Raw genomic sequence first — 22,570 nt, forward strand, 5'->3', positions numbered from 1 at the left:
ACCTGTTGATCTTTGTTGATACAGAGTAACTTACTAAAACAAAGGAGGTTTCTTTTTAATGAACTCTGTATTTATTTTAAAATTTGAGATTATGTTAAAATGAAAATATCTTGAAGCTTAGGTTGTATTTTTTTAAAATGTTTTTTACCTGGGTATAATTGTATTTTGATTCAGAATCTTTTTATGTTTTCTTAAAAATTGGTACTTTAACTTTTGAGTGGAATTAATGTACTCATTAAAAAATCATTATTGTAGCAGTTAAAACCATAGCAGTGTAACAATGACTTGAGGGCCAAGCCTTCTTCTGGATGTATGTTTTAAATCATCTTGGGGATGACAGAGCCTTTTGAAGTATAAAATAGAAACTTAAAGATATGGTTCAAAGATTATTAGGTTAGTATCGGAACAGCCCGTGAACGTGGTAGAGCTAACAGTATGTGGTATCTTTTACCTTTCGTTTCTAGTTGAAGTAGCAAATTTGCCTTTTTACTCCACATGCCTTTTTTTTTTTTTTTTCCAGTCCTTTTGGCCATTTACTTCATTAATCTATCAGGTACTTACTGAACTCTTGCTGTCATAGACTTTGTACCAGGTGCCAGATTCTTGAGAATTGACTGGTTTGAAGTTCAGGTTGTATGTAGCAGGTATTTAGACTTGCTTCTAAAATTTGCAGGACCTGGGGCAAAAGTACACGGAGGCCCTCAGATGCTATGTCTAAACATTTAAACATTAAAAATGAAACTAATACATTTCCAAATAAAATGAATCCTTTCCTTCCACATGGAGAAGTAGCTCAGTGAAACGGCAGGCCCAGGGTGGGTTAGGTTGCTCGGGCTTCAGACACACTGAAGCACTGAAATGTGCTGGTGTGTGTGGAGGGGAGCCAGCCTGTAGACAGCAGAGCGTCCTCTCCTTTCAGACCCAGCCCTGTCCTAGCACGGGAGGGATCTTCTTGCAGACATCCCTGCACTCTTCCCACACTCCTGCAAACTTCAGTCCCTTGGCCACTGCCCAGGCTGGGGAGTTCACCACCTACAAGTTAACTACCTTGACAGGAAAGGCCATATAGAAGTCTCTAGAAGCTGGCTTGGGGATGTTCAGACACAGACTTCTGGGTCCCAGGGACTCAGAAGGGCAGGGCAGGGCAGGCGCTGGGTGGGCATGTTCTTCGCCCTGTGGATTTATCATGTGGGATGGGATGTGGTCAGACGAAGAATGGGGGGATCCCTCCAGAGTCCAGTGCTCAGAGTGGGACACTCCTGCCCAGGTCCTAAGGGTGGTGCTGTGTATGCCCTTGAACCAAATAATACTATGTTCCTTAAGAGGATGAGATCTCCACAAAGTCTGTAGATTGTGAAGCTAAATCAAGGGTCCAAATTAAGAAAAAAAAAAAGAAATGTGTTTTATCAATGAGCAGTTAGTAGGTGCTTAATTGTTCATACACATTAAAGATAAGCAATAAGTTTTCAACTTTATTTACATTTTAGAACTTACATTTTTATGATATAATAGTGATAAGTGAATTTGGAATTATATCTGCTATATAGAACTTCTATTTACTCTTTATTTTTTAAAATTTCCCCACTTACTTGACATAGTGATTAGCTGAATTATGAGTGATAGTGTTGTTAGAGTGAAAAAGAATAAAGGTATTCTTAATGCTGTTCTAAGGCTGTGAATTGACCGCTTAAGAACATCAGTTTGCCGCTTAATGTCCTGAGATTATTAAATCAAGAAGTAGGAATATGATTTTATGTCACAAAAATTCATCCCATACAACTTTTTATAAAATACTATCTTTGTGATTGGTCTCATGTTAATATACAATTGGAGTTTTATAGTAATTTGGAGAAAGAAAGAGCCAATTCAGTGTAAAAGGGAATACTTGATTACTCTATTGTATAAGAGCAATAAAAGCTAATTTACTGTTATATTACTCAATATTGAAAGCTGCAAGAGGCTATCTTTCAGTTCATTCTTCATTAATTGTGCTTTACTGTAGTGATATTAGTATCTATTATAGATGAGTTTTATGGAAGGCTTTTAAGTTGACATCTCTGAGCTTGTGTTTTGGCTCACGTAAATATCTTTGACATATTTTCTGCATGATTGTTGAAGGGCGAATGGAGTGTTGAAGGCAAAATGGATTAGTCAATCACTGTGATTCCTCTATGAAAACTCCTGTGATAAACTATTCTTTGAAATGGTCCGACTTCATAACAAAGTGTAACTGATGAAAATAAATAATTGTACTTTAAAAAAATCCCTTTCTTTTATTGATCTTCATAAGGACCATTTCTTCTAAATTTGCCTTTTATGCTTGAAGTCTAGTTTATTATTACTAAGTTAATTTTGGAGACATTCCACTGTTCTTACTTATTTTCTTTAATTGAGTTATTAGCCGAATAATTAGGGATTAATTTTGGTCTTTGTTAAAATTTAGGTAGAAGGTATATGTAATGTCTTAGGGATAACAGTTCTAATAGAGCCATTTAAATAATTTACATGGCTCTTATTGCATATATATAATAGCACAGTACAAAAATAGATGTTACATACATTTGATTTCAACTGAGTCTTGCAATACAGAGATAGGTGTATATTAGGCATTATGATGGTACTTGGCAGATTCTCTCCACATTGTGATCTTTATTTTTTGGATAGTAATAACACATTTTTTTTCTAGTGATGTATTAGTTTGCTAGGGCTGCCTTAATAAAGTACCACAGATGGGGTAGCTTAAACAACAGAAAATTATTCCCTTACAGTTCTGGAGGCTAAAAGTCCAAAATCAAGGTGTCTCAAGGGTTTGTTTCTTCTGAGGGCCTCTTGTCTTAGCTTGTAGGTGACCATTCTTCTTCCATTGTCTTCACATGGTCTTCCCTCTGTGTGTGTCTGTGTCCCAAACTGCCTCTTCTAATGAGGACATACATGGTACCTTAGAGATATTGCAGGTTTGGTTTCCAGACCCCTGCAATAAAGTGAGTCACACAAATTTTTTGGTTTCCCAGTGCATATAAAAATTGTGTTTACACTATACTGTAGTCAAAGTGTGCAATAACATTATGTATAAAAAAAGACAATATACAGACCTTAATTAAAGATGCTTTATTGCTAAAAGGTGCTAACCATCATCTGAGTCTTCCTTGTAATCTCTTTGCTGGTGGAGGGTCTTGCCTCAATATTGATGGCTGCTGAGTGATCACAGTGTTGGTTGCTGAAGGCTGAAGTAGTTGTGTCAGTTTCCTAAAACAAAATGACAATGAAGTTTGCTGTATCAATTGACTCTTCCTCTCATGGATAATTTCTCTGTAGCATGCAATGCTATTTGATAGCACTTTGCCCACAGTAGGACTTCTTTCAAAACTGGAGTCAGTTCTTGTCGCTGCGGCTTTATCAATTACATTTATGTAATATTGTAACTCCTTAATTGTTATTTCAACAATCTTCACAACATCTTCACCGGGAATAGATTCCATCTTAATAAACCACTTTCTTTGCTCATCTATAAAAAGCAGCTCCTCATTCGTTAAAGTTTTATCAGGATATTACAGCAATCAGTCATCTTCAGGCTCCACTTTTAATTCTCCTCTTGCTCTTTTCACCTTCGTGGTGACTTCTTCCCCTGAAGTCTTGAACCCCTTTTAGTTATCCATGAGGGCTGGAATCAGTGTCTTCCAAATACCTGTTTATGTTAATATTTTGACCCCTTCCCATGAATCACAAATGTTCTTCATGGCATCTAGACAGGTGAATCCTTTCCAGGAGATTTTCAATTGACTTTGCCCAGATCCATCAGGGGAATCACCATCTATGGCAGCTATATCCTTATGAAAAGTATTTCTTAAAGAATAGGACTTGAAAGTTGAAATTATTACCTGATCCACAAGCTGTAGAGTGGTTTTTATGTGAGCAGGCGTGAAACCAACATAAATCTCATGATCTCTCCATCAGAGCTGTTGAGTGACCAGGTGACCATTGCCAACGAGCAATACTATTTTGAAAGGATTCTTTTTTTCTGAGTAGAAGGTTTTAATAGTGGGCTTAAAATATTCAGTAAACCCTATTGTAAACAGATGTGCTATGATCCAGGCTTTGTTCTTCCATTTACAGAGCATAGGCAGAGTAGATGTAGCATAATTCTTAAGGGCTCTGAAACGTTTGGAATGATAAATGAGCGTTGGCTTCAGCTTCAAATCACCAGCTGTATTAGCCCCTAACAAGACAGTCAGCCTGTCCTTTGAGGCTTTGAATCCAGGCATTGACTTCTCCTCTTGAGCTGAGAAAGCCCTAAATGGCATCTTCTTCCAACAGAAGGCTGTTTTGTCTACATTGAAAATCTCTTGTTTAGCGTAGCCTCCTTCAGTAATGATCTTAGCTAGATTTTTCTGGGTAACTTGCTACAGCTTCTTCATCAGCACTTGCTGCTTCACCTTGTGCTATGGAGACGTCTTCTTTCCTTAAACCTCATGAACCAGCCTCTGCTAGCTTCAGACTTTTCTTCTGTATCTTCCTCACCTCTCTCAGCCTTCAAAGAATTGAATAGAATTAGGGCCTTGCTCTGGATTAGGTTTTGGCTTAAGGGAATGTTGTGGCTGGTGTGATCTTCTATCCAGACCACTAAAGCTTTCTCCCCGTCAACAGTAAGGCTGTTTTGCTTTCTTATCATTCGTGTGCTCACTGGAGTAGCACTTTTCATTTCCTTCAAGGACTTTTCCTTTGCATGCACAACTTGGCTACCTGTTTTAGTGTGAGAGGCCTGGCTTTTGGCATGTCTCAGCTTTCAACACACCTTCCTCACTAAGTTTAATCACTTCTAGCTTTTGATTAAAAGTGAAAGACATGTATCTCTTCCTTTCACTTGAACACTTAGGTAGTTGCAGAGTTATTAACTGGCCTAATCTCAATATTGTTGTGTCTCAGAGAATAGGGAGATTGGAGGAGAAGGGGAGAGATGGGGAACGGCCAGTCAGTGCAGCAATCAGAACATTGATTCAGTTCAATGTCTTACGTGGATGTGGTTCGTGTCATCCCAGAACAATGGCAGTAGTAACGTCAAAGATCACTGATCACAGTACACCCTCACAAGTGTAATAATAATTTTAAAATTTGAAATATGTTGAGAATTACCAAAATGTGACAGACACAAAGTGAGTAAATGCTGTTGAAAACATGGTGCTGATGGATTTGTTTGACAGAGGTTGCCACAAACCTTCAATTTGTTTAAAAAAAAAAAAAAGGAAAAAGGAAAATGCAATACCTGTGAAGCAAAATAAAGCAAAGTGCAATAAAACAAGTTATGCCTGTATTGGATTAGGGCCCATTCTCATGACCTCGTTTTACTTTCGTTATCTCTGTGAAGACCTTATTTCTAAGTACAGTCACATTCTGAGGTACTGGGTGTTAGGACTTCAACATATGAATTTCAGGGAGACACAGTATAGCCCATAACAGGTATAAAATGAATTCTATGCAAATAGAAGTGTTGGGTAACCAATATGTTTAAGATGTGGAGCCGTTTTTTAAATGTTTTAAATAAATTATACGCTTTTCAAAATTAGATGTTAGGAATATATTTTATTTCCCCTTTGACCTGGTTTGATTGTAGAGATGTGAAAGTGGCAATTAAAGACTCATAATGATTCTGATAATAATAATAGTAGCAGCAGCTAATATTTATCAAGTCCTGTTATATCCTGGGCTAAGGTCTAAGCAGTTGATATTTTTGTCTCTCAGGGGTGCTGCTTGGTGAGTAGGGAGTTAGAGCATCTCCTTTTAAGGACACGTTGAATTTTCTTTGCTTGCCCCTGGAAATCCAGGTGTGGATCCTGGCCTCAGTGCTCTGGGGCAGGGGTCCAGTTTCATACCTTTGTGAAGCAAGATAGGATTCTTTGCAAACCACTATTTCATGAGATATCTTTGGGTTTTCTGTAGGTACAGTCTTCTTATTTAAACGTGGAAAAGTCGAATTATTCAGGTAGCTTTCTTTGGTGACAAACCAGCTTAAAACTACACCAGATCAAGAAAGTCCTATAAAGAATATTTTAACACACTCTATTTCTGTTTGGCTCATAGCTGCATACTTGTCGTCAAACTGCATGCTTTGTGGGTGCTCAGTAAATAATTGTAGAATGAATGAATAGATCTCAGTTAAAGCAGAGAAATACAATCACAGTGGCAGTGCCCCTTAGAAGCTCATATTTGCATTGTCAAAATAGTATATTGCCTTCTCTGCCCTGGCAGGTTTTTATTATGTTTTTTGCCGGCAAATACGGCATACAGTGAATATTCACTTAATCGTAGACAGAAGAAATAGTCAGTTTGACCCCATATTTTTTAGACCTCCCACATGTTGGAGGCCTGGACACAATAGAGCAGTAGTTGGACCTGAATATACAGAAACTCCCCTTCCTGTAAGATTTCACAGGCAAGAGGTTATTCTCCACAGGGAACACTTGGTCTGCCACCAGTAAGTGGAATTGGTGGCTGTGTATGATTTTGCCTCAGCCACTCATCACATTGCTTTATTGTTCTGCCAGATGGGGCTATATTTGAAGCTATGGGTCTTGTTAAAAATGTTTCTTTATAGTCAAATTGCAAATGTCTTTAGATAAAATTCCCAGGATATTTGAGAGGTAGTAGGAAAAGTCAAAAGAACTAAGTTGTCAACATTAACAATTTTTTTTTGAAAACACTTTCCATAGATGTGTACACATTTGCTGTTTGATTATTGTCCATTGGTGCTTCAAAAAATGGAATCATAAACAGCCTTTTGAAAACTAATGCCTGTTTTTGGCAGAATTCTTCTCAGTATTCATAATAGTGCTGTAATTATCTTACAGACTCTCTGCGGTCTTTATGATACAGTTTGTACTTGGGATTTTCTTTTCCTTTGTCTAACTTACTTAAAGGAGGGGAAATTTTAGATGCCGCATGAGAGGATAAAATTGTGATTCCATATTGTGAGAATGCTACTGCCAATTTGTTAATACCATTCAGATTTTTTACATTTAAAAAACTCCTTAAATTAGAGAAATTATAATTAGATACTATAATTGTTAAGTATGAGTGAGTGCTTTTTGGCTTTCCCATTTTCTTATTAATATCTGAATTTGTACAATTTTCAGAGTGTTTTTATCTTTTCAGTGGTAGCGACTTTTTGAGTCTCATGTCCATTAAAATGGAATTTCATTAATTGATAACATTTGCTAAATTTTTAAATATATCTTTATACGAGTGAAACATCTAAGGTTATCCAAAGGTAATGCAATAGAATGTGACTGCGTTTAAATCAGATATATGAATCATACCTTTGTGGTATATTTATGTCTTAATTTAGGTTGGTTGAAGACTTTTGAGGACTACTTTAGAGAGAAGACTCAGTATATTTTTAATAACATGGTCACCAAGTTGAAAGAAGACCCACGGAGGAAATTTATGTGGTCTGAGATCTCTTACCTTTCAAAGTGGTGGGATACTATAGATATTCAGAAGAAGGATGCTGTTAAAAGGTTTGTTTTAATTTTTTTTTTTTTTACTTTGGTAATATCAAACATTAATCGTACAGTGGAACAAGTGTTGTATTTTTAGAAGGTGAAAATTCTTAGCTTTATGTCTGAAACTTCAGCTATTTCTTCACATTCTTCTTTTCCTTGATTCTGGTTCATCACGGAAAAAGTGATTTGAAACTTTTCCATTGAAATCCTTATGTCCCAACTTTGTCCTAGAAATGGAATTACTGGGTCAAAGGGGCTTAGTATTTTAAAAGTTTTTTGGAGCATATTATCAAAGTGACCCCTGAAAAGGTTGTTTCAGTGTATTCTTCAATCTTTTACATAGAAATGTACCAATTTCTCTGCACATTGGTCAGTGGTGTAATTTTTCCCATAACTTTGACCAATTTAAGGGTTAAAAAATTTGCATTTTTGATTAGTGATAGTGTTCCATATTTTCTCATGTATACTGGCAGAGCCTTTTTTGAATTGCTTGGTCATGTACTTTTTCGTACTGATTTGTAAGAATATTTATACACACATATTAACCTTTATTTTTCCTTAAGTTTTAAATTTCATCTTAATTCTTAGTGCCTGATATATATATATATATATATATATATATATATATATATATATATATCTCTACTTTAAAAATTTTTATGTAGTCAAATGTGTTCATCTGTCTTCTTGATATTGACTTTGCTGTCATATTTTAAAAGTCTTCCCTAGTCTAAGAGATCAGATAAATAGTCCGTTTTCCCCTGGTTTAATTTTTTATTGTTTACTTTCATAAATCCTGAAGCTTATTGTTTTACTGTGGTGTGATGGGCGGTTTTGCTCCCTGTACCTCTCTCCCCACTATTCCCAGGAGTTTAAGGACTCCTTTGGCATACATTGCTTTCTTTTATTTATTAAATGTCATGTATATAGCACTCACTGTGTTAGTTCCAGTTTTAAGTACTTTACAAATGGTAACTGATAATCCTCTCAGCAATCCTGTGAGACAGATATAGTGACTATCCTGATTTTCCAGGTAGGAACACTGGCCATTCAGGGTCACCCAGCTGGACATGCCACACTGCTGTGCCATCTAGTCTAGCCTGTCCAGACCCCTGGGCTGTTCCTTGCACACTGTGTTGTGCTGCTTCCCTAAGATTTAAATAGTCCTTTGATTTCTACTAATTTGAAGTGGCATCTTTATTGTTTTTAAATATGCATTGATTTCTGGGCTTTCTGGCCTCTTTCAGGGACTTTTCTGTTTGACCGTCATTGTTGCAGCCTTATGATATGTTTCCTTAACAGACAGTTTAAATACCTCCTTGTTTTTCTTTATTGAACAGTTCTTTTAATGAGTGACAGCTTAATTTTCCCAGAGAGCTTTAGAATTAACTTGCTAAGTTCCTCCTACCCTATCAAAAAAGAAAAAAATATATATAAGAGGGGATGATGTTGATAGATATTGACATAAACACTTAAAGGTAATTGGGGGAGCGTTGGTTTTCCGTCATTATCTGACCTTTTATTTTTTCTGATAACATGCTTAAAATGCTTATAAGTGTGGCCAGGAAGGTGCCATTACTGAAGATTACAAGCTCTGAGGGTACCGGATGATCCAAGAGTTACTGCCACACCCAAGGAGACTGGCCCCTCTTCCACTCTTGCCATGTGTGGCCATGGGAACCGCAGTTGTCAGGATCTTCTTCCAGTTATTCATGACAAGCTGGAATTCCAAAATGTTATGTAAAATGCCTTGACTTTTTAAATTGAAGTGTTAGCAGCTAATTTAGATTCATACACACATACACACACACAAATCCTTAGTTTAAATCGAGCTACCTGCTAGCTTGTAGCCTTTCAAAAATTAAGAACTGTTCTGTAAAATTCTGTGGAATTGGTGTTTGTGTTATATGTAATTTTTTGTTTTACTAAGTTTAAAGATTAAAACAATTTCTATGTCTGTCTAGGTCTTATATTGCTCCTGGAGTACAAATAATACTTCATGTTTTCTTAAATTCTAATTTCATATTGTTTTACTCATATTGTTCAGATTTTAAGATTTTATCCATCTGTAATTTTTTTTCTTTTTTTACTCTTACTATTTTTGAGTACCTTAACAGACAGTTTAAATCTGTTTATTGGCTAAAGCTTTTACTATTTCTATTGGATTTTTTACCCTCTCCCACCCCCCACCCCCCACCCCCAGCCCCAAAAAACCCCTGTATTTTACTGGTATTTACTCTTGACTTATCTTCTTTTATCTTTCTAATTCCTTCTACCTGTTTTTACTAATGCTAAATGGGCCAGTTAATTTATTTTAATAGGGAGCATTTCTCCCTCTGTGTTTGCCTTTTAGCACTGCTGTAACTAGCTTTCACATTTTTATGTTGTTTTCTCATTATTGTATTTTTTTCCTAAGTATTCTGTAACTGTATTTTTTGTTTTCTCTTTGACTTGAGTATGTTAGGAAAATTTTTCAAGCTCCAAGTGCTATTTTTTTTCCCAGATACACTTTAGATGTTAAAAGCTAGTTTTAATGTCTTCTGATCAGAGAGCATGGACTGTACAGTTTTTATTCTTTAAAATTTCTTTTGAGATTTCTTTACAAAGAAACAGTGGCAGTGATCCCTAAGATTCTAAACTTTTGCCATATATCTAGGTATGTATAATTTATTACACTTCTCATCTATCAATTCAAACATATTTTCAGCTTATGGTTTTTGTTCCTGCTAATTCCTGTTTTATTTCATTTGTTTTAGAATTCAGTTGTCTAGTTATTAAATCTCTAGTCTCTTTTGCGTATGCATTTTAATTTTAATTTTTTTTGTATTTACTGCATTTTGTGAGATTTTTCTCAAAGTTTTGTTTTTTCTGTTGTTTTTTTTACTTTCTTTCTTAAACGTTTTTTATTGATTTATAATCATTTTACAATGTTGTGTAAAATCCCAGTGTAGAGCACAATTTTTCAGTTATACATGAACATATATATATTCATTGTCACATTTTTTTCTCTGTGAGCTACCATAAGATCTTGTATATATTTCCCTGTGCTATACAGTATAATCTTGTTTATCTTTTCTACAATTTTGAAATCCCAGTCTATCTCTTCCCACCCCCAACCCCCTTGGCAACCACAAGTTTATATTCTATGTCTGAGTCTATTTCTGTTTTGTATTTATGCTTTTTTTTTTTTTTTTTTTTTTTTAGATTCCACATATGAGCGACCTCATATGGTATTTTTCTTTCTCTTTCTGGCTTACTTCACTTAGAATGACATTCTCCAGGAGCATCCCTGTTGCTGCAAATGGTGTTATGTTGTCAGTTTTTATGGCTGAGTAGTATTCCATTGTATAAATATACCACATCTTCGTTATCCAGTCATCTGTTGATGGACATTTAGGCTGTTTCCATGTCTTGGCTATTGTAAATAATGCTGCTATGAACATTGGGGTGCAGGTGTCATCCTGAAGTAGGGTTCCTTCTGGATATATGCCCAGGAGCGGGATTCCTGGGTCATACAGTAAGTCTATTCCTAGTCTTTTGAGGAATCTCCATACTGTTTTCCACAGTGGCTGCACCAAACTGCATTCCCACCAGCAGTGAAGGAAGGTTCCCTTTTCTCCACAGCCTCTCCAGCATGTGTCATTTGTGGATTTTTGAATGATGGCCATTCTGACTGGTGTGAGGTGATACCTCATTGTAGTTTTGATTTGCATTTCTCTGGTAATTAGTGATATTAAGCATTTTTTCATGTGCCTATTGGTCATTTGTATGTCTTCCTTGGAGAATTGCTTGTTTAGGTCTTCTGCCCATTTTTGGTTTGGGTTGTTTATTTTTTTCTTATTGAGTCGTATGAGCTGCTTATATATTCTGGAGATCAAGCCTTTGTCGGTTTCATTTGCAAAAATTTTCTCCCATTCCGTAGGTTGTCTTTTTGTTTTACTTATGATTTCCTTTGCTGTGCAGAAGCTTGTAAGTTTCATTAGGTCCCATTTGTTTATTCTTGCTTTTATTTCTTCTAGGAGAAAGTTTTTGAGATGTATGTCAGATAATGTTTTGCCTATATTTTCCTTTAGGAGGTTTATTGTATCTTGTCTTATGTTTAAGTCTTTGATCCATCTTGAGTTGATTTTTGTGTGTGGTGTAAGGGAGTGTTCTAGCTTCATTGTTTTACATGCTGCTGTCCAGTCAAAGTTTTGTTTTTTGATTTTTGTTTTTTTCCTCCCATCTCAGATTCAGTTCTCTGTGGTGTGGAGCCCATTCTCATCTGGCTTTGAATACTTGTTTTTTTAAATTACCCTTTAGTTCTGGGTTCTTTATATAGTTGTCTCTAAATCCAGGTATTTTCCTTTTTTTATTCATCCATGAGTAGTAACATGTATCCACACCTGGAATTTGTTTTGAAACTGAGAATGTAAGTCACTAAAATCCCTTCCTTTTCTAACAGAACACTTTGTTTCCCATCCATTTCACCTGATTTCCTTTTAGGAAATGGTCTCCAAACAGGGAAGTCAGATCCTTCATCTTCCTGCCCCAGGTCAGATGAGTCAACTATGATCTGAGCTCAGCTAAACAACCCAGGTGTTGAATCTACAGAGAGTGAAGCGAGGGTGGAGAGATGGGAGGAAGGGAGCAGAATGGAGGGAAGGTTGCAGGTCACGCCTCACAGCACTGGTGCTCTCACAGGACTCTTCCTGTCCTGTGTTATGGTCCCTGCCGTGCCTGTAGCATGGCCTATCACTGTTTTTCAGTCTTCTGTTAAGCCTGGACTCATAGCCTGTCCTCAATGCTGTGTGCTCAGAACTGTCCCCCAGTACATTTCTCCTCTGGAGTCAGTGTTGCTTGCAACCAAGAAAGCTAGCTGATGTATTTCTCCTCAGATCCCTTTTTTGGTGAGCTGGGCTTGGGGCAGAGGGCGGGGGGTACTTAATACATAGATTTGCTTTCATTATTTAAAATTCTGAGCTTGTGCTAAGTGGCATCACTGATAGGAGTTTTTTTGACGATCAGTGTAATGCTTATGCAATGACTTATTTTTCCCTTTTTGAAGATGAGTCTATGGATTAAATGTCTGTACCTGAATTTGCAAGCGAGCTGTTGCAGAGAAGAACCTGTTAATTCTAGCAGAGTTCTGTGTGAGCTTTTATTGTCCCTGAAGAATAGCAATTGATTGTGGAACTTAACAGAAACATAACTCAAATGATCCCCATAATCTAAGCTAGCATCGACTTGTTTGATTCTTCCCCGCTGTGGCAGTGGTATTCAGTTCTATAAGCTTTTAAAAATGAAAATCTAGTTAACTAAAGGGAGATCCATGCAAACAACATCTAGTTTTTTATTTTTGTGCAACTCGAAGTAATTTAATCAAGTGTAGTCACGGTACCTACTTGTAACACATATCCAATGGATTTAAAAGAAACTGCCCTCCGTTATAATCAGCACATTTTCTGTCTATACATGTTTTATTTTGAAAGTGAACATTCTTTTTACTTTTTAGGCTTCCAGTTTGAGTATTTTTGCCTCAGTGCAGTTAAGTACTACATGACGTCTGTAATACATCAAAATGGGAACCTTTATTCAGAGTCAAGCAGCTGAAACGCTAGCCTTAGCATTTCCTTTAACTCGCATCCAGTGTATTACATATTCATTTTTCCTCTCTGGGCTCTGAGACATTGAAAGAGTTTTTACATTGCATCTGCTCTTGCTGTTGAGACCAGTGTTCAGTTGAGAAGTCCACTGAGATGTTGGAACCTAGAGCAGTTTATGTGTTTGCCAGAGTCTTGACCAACTTCTCTGTGTGGACCTTGTGATATGAAATAATCTAAATGTGTGTGGGGGGGAAACGTACCATTAGATACTGTATCTTCAACGCGTTGCTGGGTTTCATTGTTTTGCGAAGAATGTAAAGTCTTTGTCGAAGTCTTTCTACCATTCTCTTCTATCTTTTTTCCTAGGTTTATAATTAAGTGAAACTTCTACCCTGTCCTCTTAACTAGTAATGTTTGCTTATTGAAATCAGAGAAATGTTTGAGGTTACTTTCTTAAATAATACAGATTCAAACTTACTAATGTGCATTTTGAGCTCACTGGAAAAAATACCTTTAAAGTTCTTATATAAGGCTAATTTACTGTACATTTTATACAGGTCAGATTTTATGGTGTTTAATCAAAGACTGCTGTAAAATTTGCAGAGCCGTGAGAAGTTACAGTGTGTCTTGTAATGTTCAGTATAAATTGTAGATTTGGATTGAGTTTCATCAAAGGAAGCAAGGCAGTGCCCCAGGGTCTAAAATAACTTTAGTTCTAACAGCTGAAGCAGTGGTGTACATTTATTTCAGAAAGTGTGTATTCCATTCCCACCCCCTCCAATCCCAGTTCATCTGGAGTGAGGGGGCTTTGCTTTCACCGCTTATTCACTTCAGCTGCTGGCTTCTGTTTACATCACGGCTCTGTGCAAAAGCCATGAGGATTTCCCAGCTGCTCCGTCCACTGGATACTTCATTGATGCTGACTGCTCTGTTCTCCTTGAAATTCTTTCTTTTCCTTGTCTTCTGTGACCCAGAGCCCTTTCTCTCCTGGTTTTGGTCCTGCATTGTGAACATTCCTTTTTTAATCACCTCTCTGACCCCCTTCTCTTCTCTTTATTAGATGTCCCATTTCTCATCTGTAGGGTCGCACTCCTTGGTTCTCCTCTTCATTTTGCGTGCTTGTCCACACTGTTTAGTTTCCAGGTGTGTGGGCTGCTTCCAGATCCAAAGCTTCAACCTCAATTTCTTTCTTCTTCTCTAGTTAACTGTAAAAGTAACAGCTTATTGAGTACTTACTCTGTACTCAACGTGTAAGGCACATTCTAAGCACTTACGTGTATTCATTGAGCTGGTCCTATAGCATTCCTATACATTAAGATCCTTCATTATCCTTATTCTGCTGTTGAGGCAAAGGTGTTAAGAAATGCGCCCAAGGTCCCCCAGGTAGTAAGTGTGAAGTCAGGACCAGAGCCCGGCAGCCTCAGTCCAGAGCCGGTGCTCTTACCCACTGTGTCTGCCTTTTGTGCTGTCCAGTCAGTCCCAAGCCTGTCAGTCCTGCCTTTTTGGTATCTCTGCTCTCTGACCCCTGCTTGGTTCCCATGACTCCTATTTTGTGCTATCATGAAAACCTCCAACTGGTCTTCCTGTTTCCAGCTGTGCCTCTTCCATATGTCCTCCATTTCACCCGCAGAATTAGGTTTCTAATATATGAGTCTGTCCATGTCTCTTCTTGGCTTTAAAATGCTTTAGTGACAATTCAGTGTCAAAAGGTACAGCCTGATCTCCTTTGCCTGGTGCATACTTGGTTTTGTTCTCTGATTTCTCTGTTTGTCCTCCCTTACCTCCAATCACTTCCTGCTTCACACCCACTCTTAGTCATGCTGAACCACCTGGGTGTCCTCAGTCACAGGTTACGTCCTGCTTTTTAGGAATTTGCCCACGAGTTTAGGTGAGGATATTTTTTTTCCCTTTTGTACATTGCATAATCTCAGTCCTACTTATTTTTTAAGACTTGGCTGAAATATACTACCTCATCTCTAAAGCCTTCCTTTATTTTCTCCATCATCCATTCAATAAGTACTGTGTTAGACTCCAGGCCTACAAGAAGTGAGCAAGTCTGATCTGATCCCAGCCCTCACCGCAGAGCAGGGAAAGCAGTGTAATTAACACAGTATCACAATAGAGCATTTCCTTCTATGGGAGCAAGAAGAGGGTTTTGGAAAGCTTCCTGGAGCAAGTGGTATTCAAGCTGAAACCTGAAAGGCTGTTAGAACTAGCCAGATATGAAGGGGGTGGGAAAAGGTGGGGAAGAAATTCCAACTTACGAGAGGAGAATTGTGATTATGGGCCAGGGATTAGCAAGAACATGGCATGTTCAAACACCTTAAAGAAGTTCATTAGGTGGCAGCAGTAAGGGAGAGCATGGATGTTCAGGGACTAAGTAATATGTGGTTATCAGGGAGATGCAAATTAAAATTACTACAACATAATATCTCAAACACCTTGGAATGGCTAAAATCAAAAATACTGACAACCGCCATTCTGCCTTCTGTCTCTATAAATTTGACTAGGCGAGGTATCTCATATAAGTGGAATCATACAATATTTATTTTTTCATGTCTGGCTTATTTCACTCAACATAATGTCTTCAGGGTTCATCCATATTGAAGCATGTGTCAATTCCCTTCCTTTTCAAGGCTGAATAATATTCCATTGTATGAACAGACCATGCTTTGTTTATCCATTCAGCTATCAGTGAACATTTGGATTATTTCTACCTTTTGACTATTGTGAAAAATGGGTGTACAAATATCAGTTCAATTATTTTGTATATATACCCAGAAGTGGAATTGCTGGATTATATAACAATTCAATGTTTAATTTTTCACAGAACTCCCATGCTGATTTCCACAGCAGCTGTACCATTTCATGTTACCACCAACAGTGCCCAAGGTTTCCAACTATTCCATGTCCTCATCAGCACCTATTTCCTTTGTTTGTTTGTTTGGATGAAAGCATGGAAGCCATCCTAACAGGGTCTTGTACTATGCTTTTTGAACTTAATGTATCTTAGAGAACCTTTCAGGAAAGGGGAGTGTCTTTCTTTTTAATGACTGTGTAAAACTCTGTTCTATGAGTGAGCCTTAATTTATTTAACTTCTCCCAATTGATGATCCTGTAGATATATTTCTAGTCTTTTGTGAATGTGAGAGTGTTTCTTTATCTCAAGCGTATATAGTCATCCTTTGGTATCCTCAGGGGATTGGTTGCAGAACTCACCCCAAATACTGAGATCCTTGGATGCTCAGGTTCTTTATATAAAATGGAGTAGTATTGTATATAACCTACACACATCTTCCTGTATTCTTGAAATCGTCTTGAGATTACTTATAATATTTAATACAATGTAAATACTATGTAAATAGTTGCTACTTGTGGCAAATTTAAGTTTTGCTTTTCGAAAAAAAATTTTTTTCTAGAAATTAAAAAAATTTTTTTCTTTTTCCATCAGAAGTTGGTTGAATTTGTGGATGTGGAACCTGTGAATATCTAGGGCTGACTGCACAATGCTTCTGTTTATTTCTATACTTTTATGTATTTTCTGACTTCCTTTTAATGAGAATGGATAAAAGTATTTACATGCATTTTAAAATTTGATAGTTATTGCCAGCCTATTTCCAAACATCCTTGACATCACAGTATGTTATACAACTTTTTTATGTCATTGAACTTTTAATTTGCATTTCCTTGTAAGTGAGATAAACATTTTTTCATTTTTAGTAGTTATTTCTGGAATATCTGCTTCATACTTTTTGCTTGCTTTTCTTTTGAGTTGTTGGTACCCTTTTCTAAGAGGAACAGCCAGATTTAAATGGTGAGCAAACATGTGATTCCTGCCTTCATGAGCTTACAGTCTGTTGAGGGACAAAGCCGGTAAACATACAAATGTGTAATTAAAGTTTGTGCAAAATGCCGTGAAAGAAGAGTTTTGGGTTTTATGAAAGAAAGCAGTTTAGGTGGGGATAGGGTGGGGTATGGTGGCCAGAGAAGACTCCTAATGGATGGGTTAAGAGCCAGTGAGGCAAATCCTGGGAGGGAAAATATTCCAAGAAGAGAGAGAATGGACTGCAAACTCAAAGAAGGGGTACGGCTGGAATGAAGTGAGCGCAAGATTAGGAGAGATGACTCACTGGCCATCTGCCCCTCATATAGTCTCTAAAAACAGGAGTCCACAGTATTCAGAAGTATACAATGAGTTTCCCCAATTATTATGTGAGAGATTTTAAAGCAAACTTATTTTTACCTTCTAACTTAATAGATACTCCCCATGAAAGGCATATGGATTAGATAATCTGATGAGCAAATGTTTTTAGGCTATTAATTGATTCATTGGGAGCCTCTATCTTTTTGAATTTCCCTTTTAACTAATTTTTTATTTAAGAATAAACCCCTATACATCATCTTGTATTATTTCATATTTCCCCAGATGTATCATTACAAATTCAGCTCATTTTCTCATGTGAAATTAATTTGTGATTCTTTGACACTCACTAAATGATGCATTGTTTGCTGCTAAGTTATCTGTAACAATTTCCCCATTAGGGAAAAAAGCTCTTTGAGTCTATCCTGTGTGTGAGCAGATTCCAAATGTGTGATGAGTTTACTTAGGGGAAAAAGTGACACTTGGAGAAAGTGATTTGCAGCTTCTTGTGCTTGGCAAGTAAGTTCTTAAATGTAAATTCTGCATCTTGGACAAAATGAGCTGTGACAGATATGCTTAGATGAATTTTGATCAATATTTTCTTAAGCTTTTTTCAAAATTAAATTCTCAAGCAATGAAATAGAAACAGAAGTGCGTAATGGCTTGCAAGTCAGCCATTTAAAAAAGTGGGGCAGGATGTTGTTAATTGTGAAAGTTAGTTCCTGATTTCCTATTTTCTGGATTTGCTGCGTGTATATACTCTTTTCTCTCCCTCTCTTTTCATTTGAATCCAGATCCCATGTTTATTAGGAAATATTAGGAAAAGCTTACATGCAAAAAATTTGCCAGAAACTAGACTGTCTTGGCAGAAGTTAAGCAATAGACCCTATGATGTAGGCATCTTTTTTTGATTTGGCACCCACCCCCCTCAATATTGCAGAGAAATAGCCCGATTGATTCTTGGTGAACACTGAGTTAATAAAAATACTTGGAAGTACCTGTCTTTGTTCTAAGTAACTTTTTCTATAGATAGTTCCCATTACTTGATTTTTAAAAAGTTATTAAACTGTCAAATGTAGAGTTTGCAGTCTGAATTTTATTTTGTGCTGCTAACAATAGCAATTTTAAATATGGTACTTTTGTAGGCTAACATAACATTTCTGCTGTTGCTTATAAATGTTTTTCTAAATATTTCCTGAAGTGTTACTTTGGTGAGACTGTCAGTCCTACTTTTTGTACCTGTCACTAAGTGATGATGATGGTTAATGCGCATCTCAGTCATTAGGTCTTTTTCCTCATGTTTATTTGGACCTTTTTGTGCATATTGCATGTGTTCTAGAAATCAGGGCAAATTTGTGCACTTCTGCAGTTTTTATATGTGTGTGCGTGTATGTTGTGTGATTTGTTTTTGTTTTTGTTTTTAGTTTAACTGATCAGGTGGCAAGTGTTTTTGCCTAACATAGGCAAATTTTTTTGAATATTTTTTTGAATATTTTGTATCAAGCCCAACCTTCCTGCCTGTAAGAATGTTCTGGTTTATAATCTGGTTTTTACCATTCATATGTATAGACCAGGGAAAATGCGGTTCAGCAAAATAAGAGCACCCATTAACCTGATTCTCTGGCCCGATTGTCCAGTCATTGCCACGTTGCTTCATATTTTAAATCATGTTGTCTGTTTTCTTCCATTTGTTCTACCTGATTAGAGAAACTGTGCTAAGAAAAACTAAAACGTGTGTTCTTTCTGGCCTGCTATTATGACATCATTTATGCCTCTTCAGACCTCCTCATGCAGTTTTCCTTAAAAACCTGCATCAGCATGCCACGTCAAACATCAGTCCCTTGGCTTTTATGACATAGTATCCTAGCTTTCTTATGACCTTGTTTTAAGTCTTTCTGACTGAAGATTTAAAAAGAAAAAACTGTAATCTATTTTTACCCCACAATTTAATAGCTATTTTAATAATATAAATAATTTAAAATTTTATTTTTCAACTTTATATTCTGACCCACTGATGTGTCTCTTTCTGAATAAGTCACAGTTATATGGTTGCTTTTTAAACTATAAAAACACCTCCTACCAGGGGGAAGTGCAGGTTGCTCCTCATTACACTTTTCTAGAATGTTCTAGGCTCTAGTCACAGACTTTTTCTTTTTATCTTTAACATTTCTTATTGCCTCAGTTACCTATGCTATTTTTCTTCTATTTGGTACTTAACTCTCCTTCTGACTGTTTTCTCCAGACTTTCCATCCTTCTCTATTTCCTCTTTGTTTCAGTCCTCCAGAACTTAATTTTTGTATTGGCCTCTTTTCCTAAACTTACTTTTCTCTTTCAGTTAGCTACTTTTGGTAACATCAGAGAGCCCTATCCAAATTTATATTTATCAATGCAAAGTGCCTTCCTTCTTAACTCATCGTCACTGTGTATTAACACCCCCCCCATTAGACACTTGGAATCAAAACCCCAAGTCATATGTGCTGTTGTCTTTTGTTTCCAGACATTTCCTAATTCCCACTGATACTTTTTCATGAAACATCTCCTTTCTCTTCTTCCTCATCCATTTTTCCTACCAACACTGTAGTTTAGATCATGTCACTTTATACCCAGATTATTCAAACTCCTTTCTAACTGACCCTTCCCTGTCCAGTTTATTTTGCATATGTCTGTGAACTTCATCTAATATAAAAATTGAATGTTAATACTAATTTTAACCTGAGAGTCTCATTCACTCATTCCCTGTTTGTCTGAGAACAGAGTGGCCATTATTTGCCAAGCCAGTTTCTCTGTGCTGGGCATGGAAAAGTGAACACAACAGCATGTACTGGACTCTGCTCTCTCGCAGCTTGCATTATAATAGTGGGTGGGGTGAGGAGGAAGAGAGAGGAGACACAGAAATGAACAAGGCAACTTGGTTTGTGATAAATACTATTCATGGTATTTATAGAGGGGGCGGGGTACAGTGGGAGTGTTGATTTAGGTTGGGTATCCCAGAGACTTCTGTGGGTAGGTTTTATTGGAGCTGAGAAATGAGGGCAGCTGGGACCAGCCAGGTTGGGACAGATAAGAGAATTCTGAGTGAGAGGCTTTCCATGCCTCCCCCATTTTGATAGATAGGATAGTCTTTAAAGTAACCATTATGTATAGATAAGAACTCAGTACACAGCCACAGTAGCATCTCAGGCATCATGGGGAGGGGGAAGGGAGAAATTATTCACAGATGAAGCTGGAAAATATAATATGTGTAATTCTTTGCTTGATTGTCTGTTTCTTGGAGCCCATTTACGCATGGGACAGGGAATATGTAGCAAAGTAAAACTGATACAGGTGAAGAATTCCATCATTGGAGTGATTTCTTTCCATTTAATTTTCAGATTACTTACTATATATTTCTATTCTCTCTTCAAGAGCAGCAAAGAATTTATTTCAACCAAATTATTATTTTTTTTAACTGAAGTATAGTACAATTTTGTGTCAATGACCAATTACTTCTGACACTTTACGGAAGATCTGTTTATTGGAATACTGAGATATGGAGGTCAAGTTTCTATATTTGATGGGCAGAGATTAAATCCCAAATCTGTCCTGACATCTCAGCCTTCCAAGTATTGGTCATATGGCATAAGGAGTGGGACTGGTCCATGGCCTCTAGAGTGTGGCTGAATCAGGCAGTCACCAGAGAGAGAACTACTAACTGTAAGCAACATCCCATTGGCTGTAATTGGGACAAAATAGCCTTGGATTTAGTTGTGTTCTTAAAGAAATGCAATTTTTAGAAATTTCCAGCTTCATTCTAATAAATTCTTGATTTGGGCCTTTGAGAATCTGAGGTTTGACTGGACGTTTAAGTTTCTTTAGACACTATTAATGAGCCATCGTATTCTCCATATGAAATGATATTAGTTGGTGCTCCCCATGGTAATAACAGATATAATTTATGCATTTTTAATTTATACAAGGAAATCAGTCATTCATTCCTACTTTTTTAGAAATTGTGTCCATTATCCACTCTGTTATTGGTTTCATGATCCTTCATATGTTTGAAAAAAATCACATGTAGTGTTAATGCTCTGGCTTCTGTTATATGTTTTGTAGCAAAATATTTACTCTTTATGCTTCTGGTCTGCCTCAACTAAATTTGGTTTGGTACTTGGCTCTTAGCTGTAAGCATTTAGTGACGTATATCCTTACTAAAGCTGCTTTTCCTTCTGAAATTTTATACCATTTTCAAAACCATCTTTTTGCAAACTTAAAACCCTGTGGCACTTCAGATGCTTGCTTAAATTCTTGACATTTACACTTCCTCAGGTAGTTCTTCAAAATTTTAACAGTTTATGAATTTTTTTTCCTTCCCTGAGGAAGGTACCTTCTTGTCATGATTCCGTTCTCCAAGGCCAGGATTTATTTACTTTGTATGGGATTATGATAAGGGAGTACCCAATGTGCAGCTAATGATAATGTTAGAGCTTTTCTCTCAATAATGGAAGATAAACTGTATAGCCTACATTATAATTGATTCTGGAGCAGGGTGCTCTGTAATGTTTTCTATATTCCCAGAGGGATATGATATTTACTAGCTTTACGTTTATTATTACTTTTGTGTAGCTTATGTGATTAACTTATCAGTGTCAGAAGTACTAAAATAAATAGTGATTTTTCAGCATAGGTGTATTGAAACAAATGCTGTACTTGAAATGTCAGTCCTCCAATAAACATGCATCAAGCATAGTAAAGCACTTTGCTAGGTGCTCAGCAGGATGTAGAAATAAGTCAGATGTGACTTCTGACATCAGGAATCTTTGAAGTTGTGTGAGAGATTATCCCCTTATGAAATGGGACTTCTAGAGTGACCTGCGTGGCTTTGCCTAGGGCAGGAGGGGTCACCTCAGACACATTACTAAGGATGCTTTATCACCAGGGTCCCAAGGTTGAATTTTTCTCACTGGTCTAAAAAGTTTTTAACAAGTAGTATACTACTGTTTACATTTAAAGACTATTCCTAATGTTTATGTTTTACTTTTTTATTTGAACATGTATACATTAATGTAAATTCTTGTTATTTTCTCCTCTAGTTTACTAGAAAATGGTCAGTTTGAAATTGTGACAGGTGGCTGGGTTATGCCTGATGAAGCTGCTGCACATTATTTCGCCTTAATCGACCAACTAATTGAAGGACATCAGTGGCTGGAAAAAAATCTAGGTATGTATTGTTATCTTTCCCCTTCATTCAGACTACTCTGGGCAATTAATTTTAGGGAATGTGAGATGGAACTCTTTCATTTTTTTAGCAACTAATTTCCTCAGTACTTATTATTATTGAATAATCGATTTTTCATTATTTTATGATGTT

General features: G+C 36.7%; 1 protein-coding gene across 1 annotated transcript in view; it reads left to right on the forward strand.

The window, feature by feature from the left end:
• MAN2A1 (mannosidase alpha class 2A member 1) overlaps nucleotides 1–22,570 on the forward strand; it is a 152,571-nt gene that overhangs the window by 31,659 nt on the left and 98,342 nt on the right. Inside the window, exons 4-5 of the mRNA XM_010971473.3 lie at nucleotides 7,340–7,511; nucleotides 22,293–22,420. Coding sequence (XP_010969775.1) covers nucleotides 7,340–7,511; nucleotides 22,293–22,420 — 300 coding nt within the window. The remainder of the gene's footprint in view (nucleotides 1–7,339; nucleotides 7,512–22,292; nucleotides 22,421–22,570) is intronic.

This window comes from Camelus bactrianus, chromosome 3 (genome assembly GCF_048773025.1).
Source record: "Camelus bactrianus isolate YW-2024 breed Bactrian camel chromosome 3, ASM4877302v1, whole genome shotgun sequence".
NCBI classification, from domain to species: Eukaryota; Metazoa; Chordata; class Mammalia; order Artiodactyla; family Camelidae; genus Camelus; species Camelus bactrianus.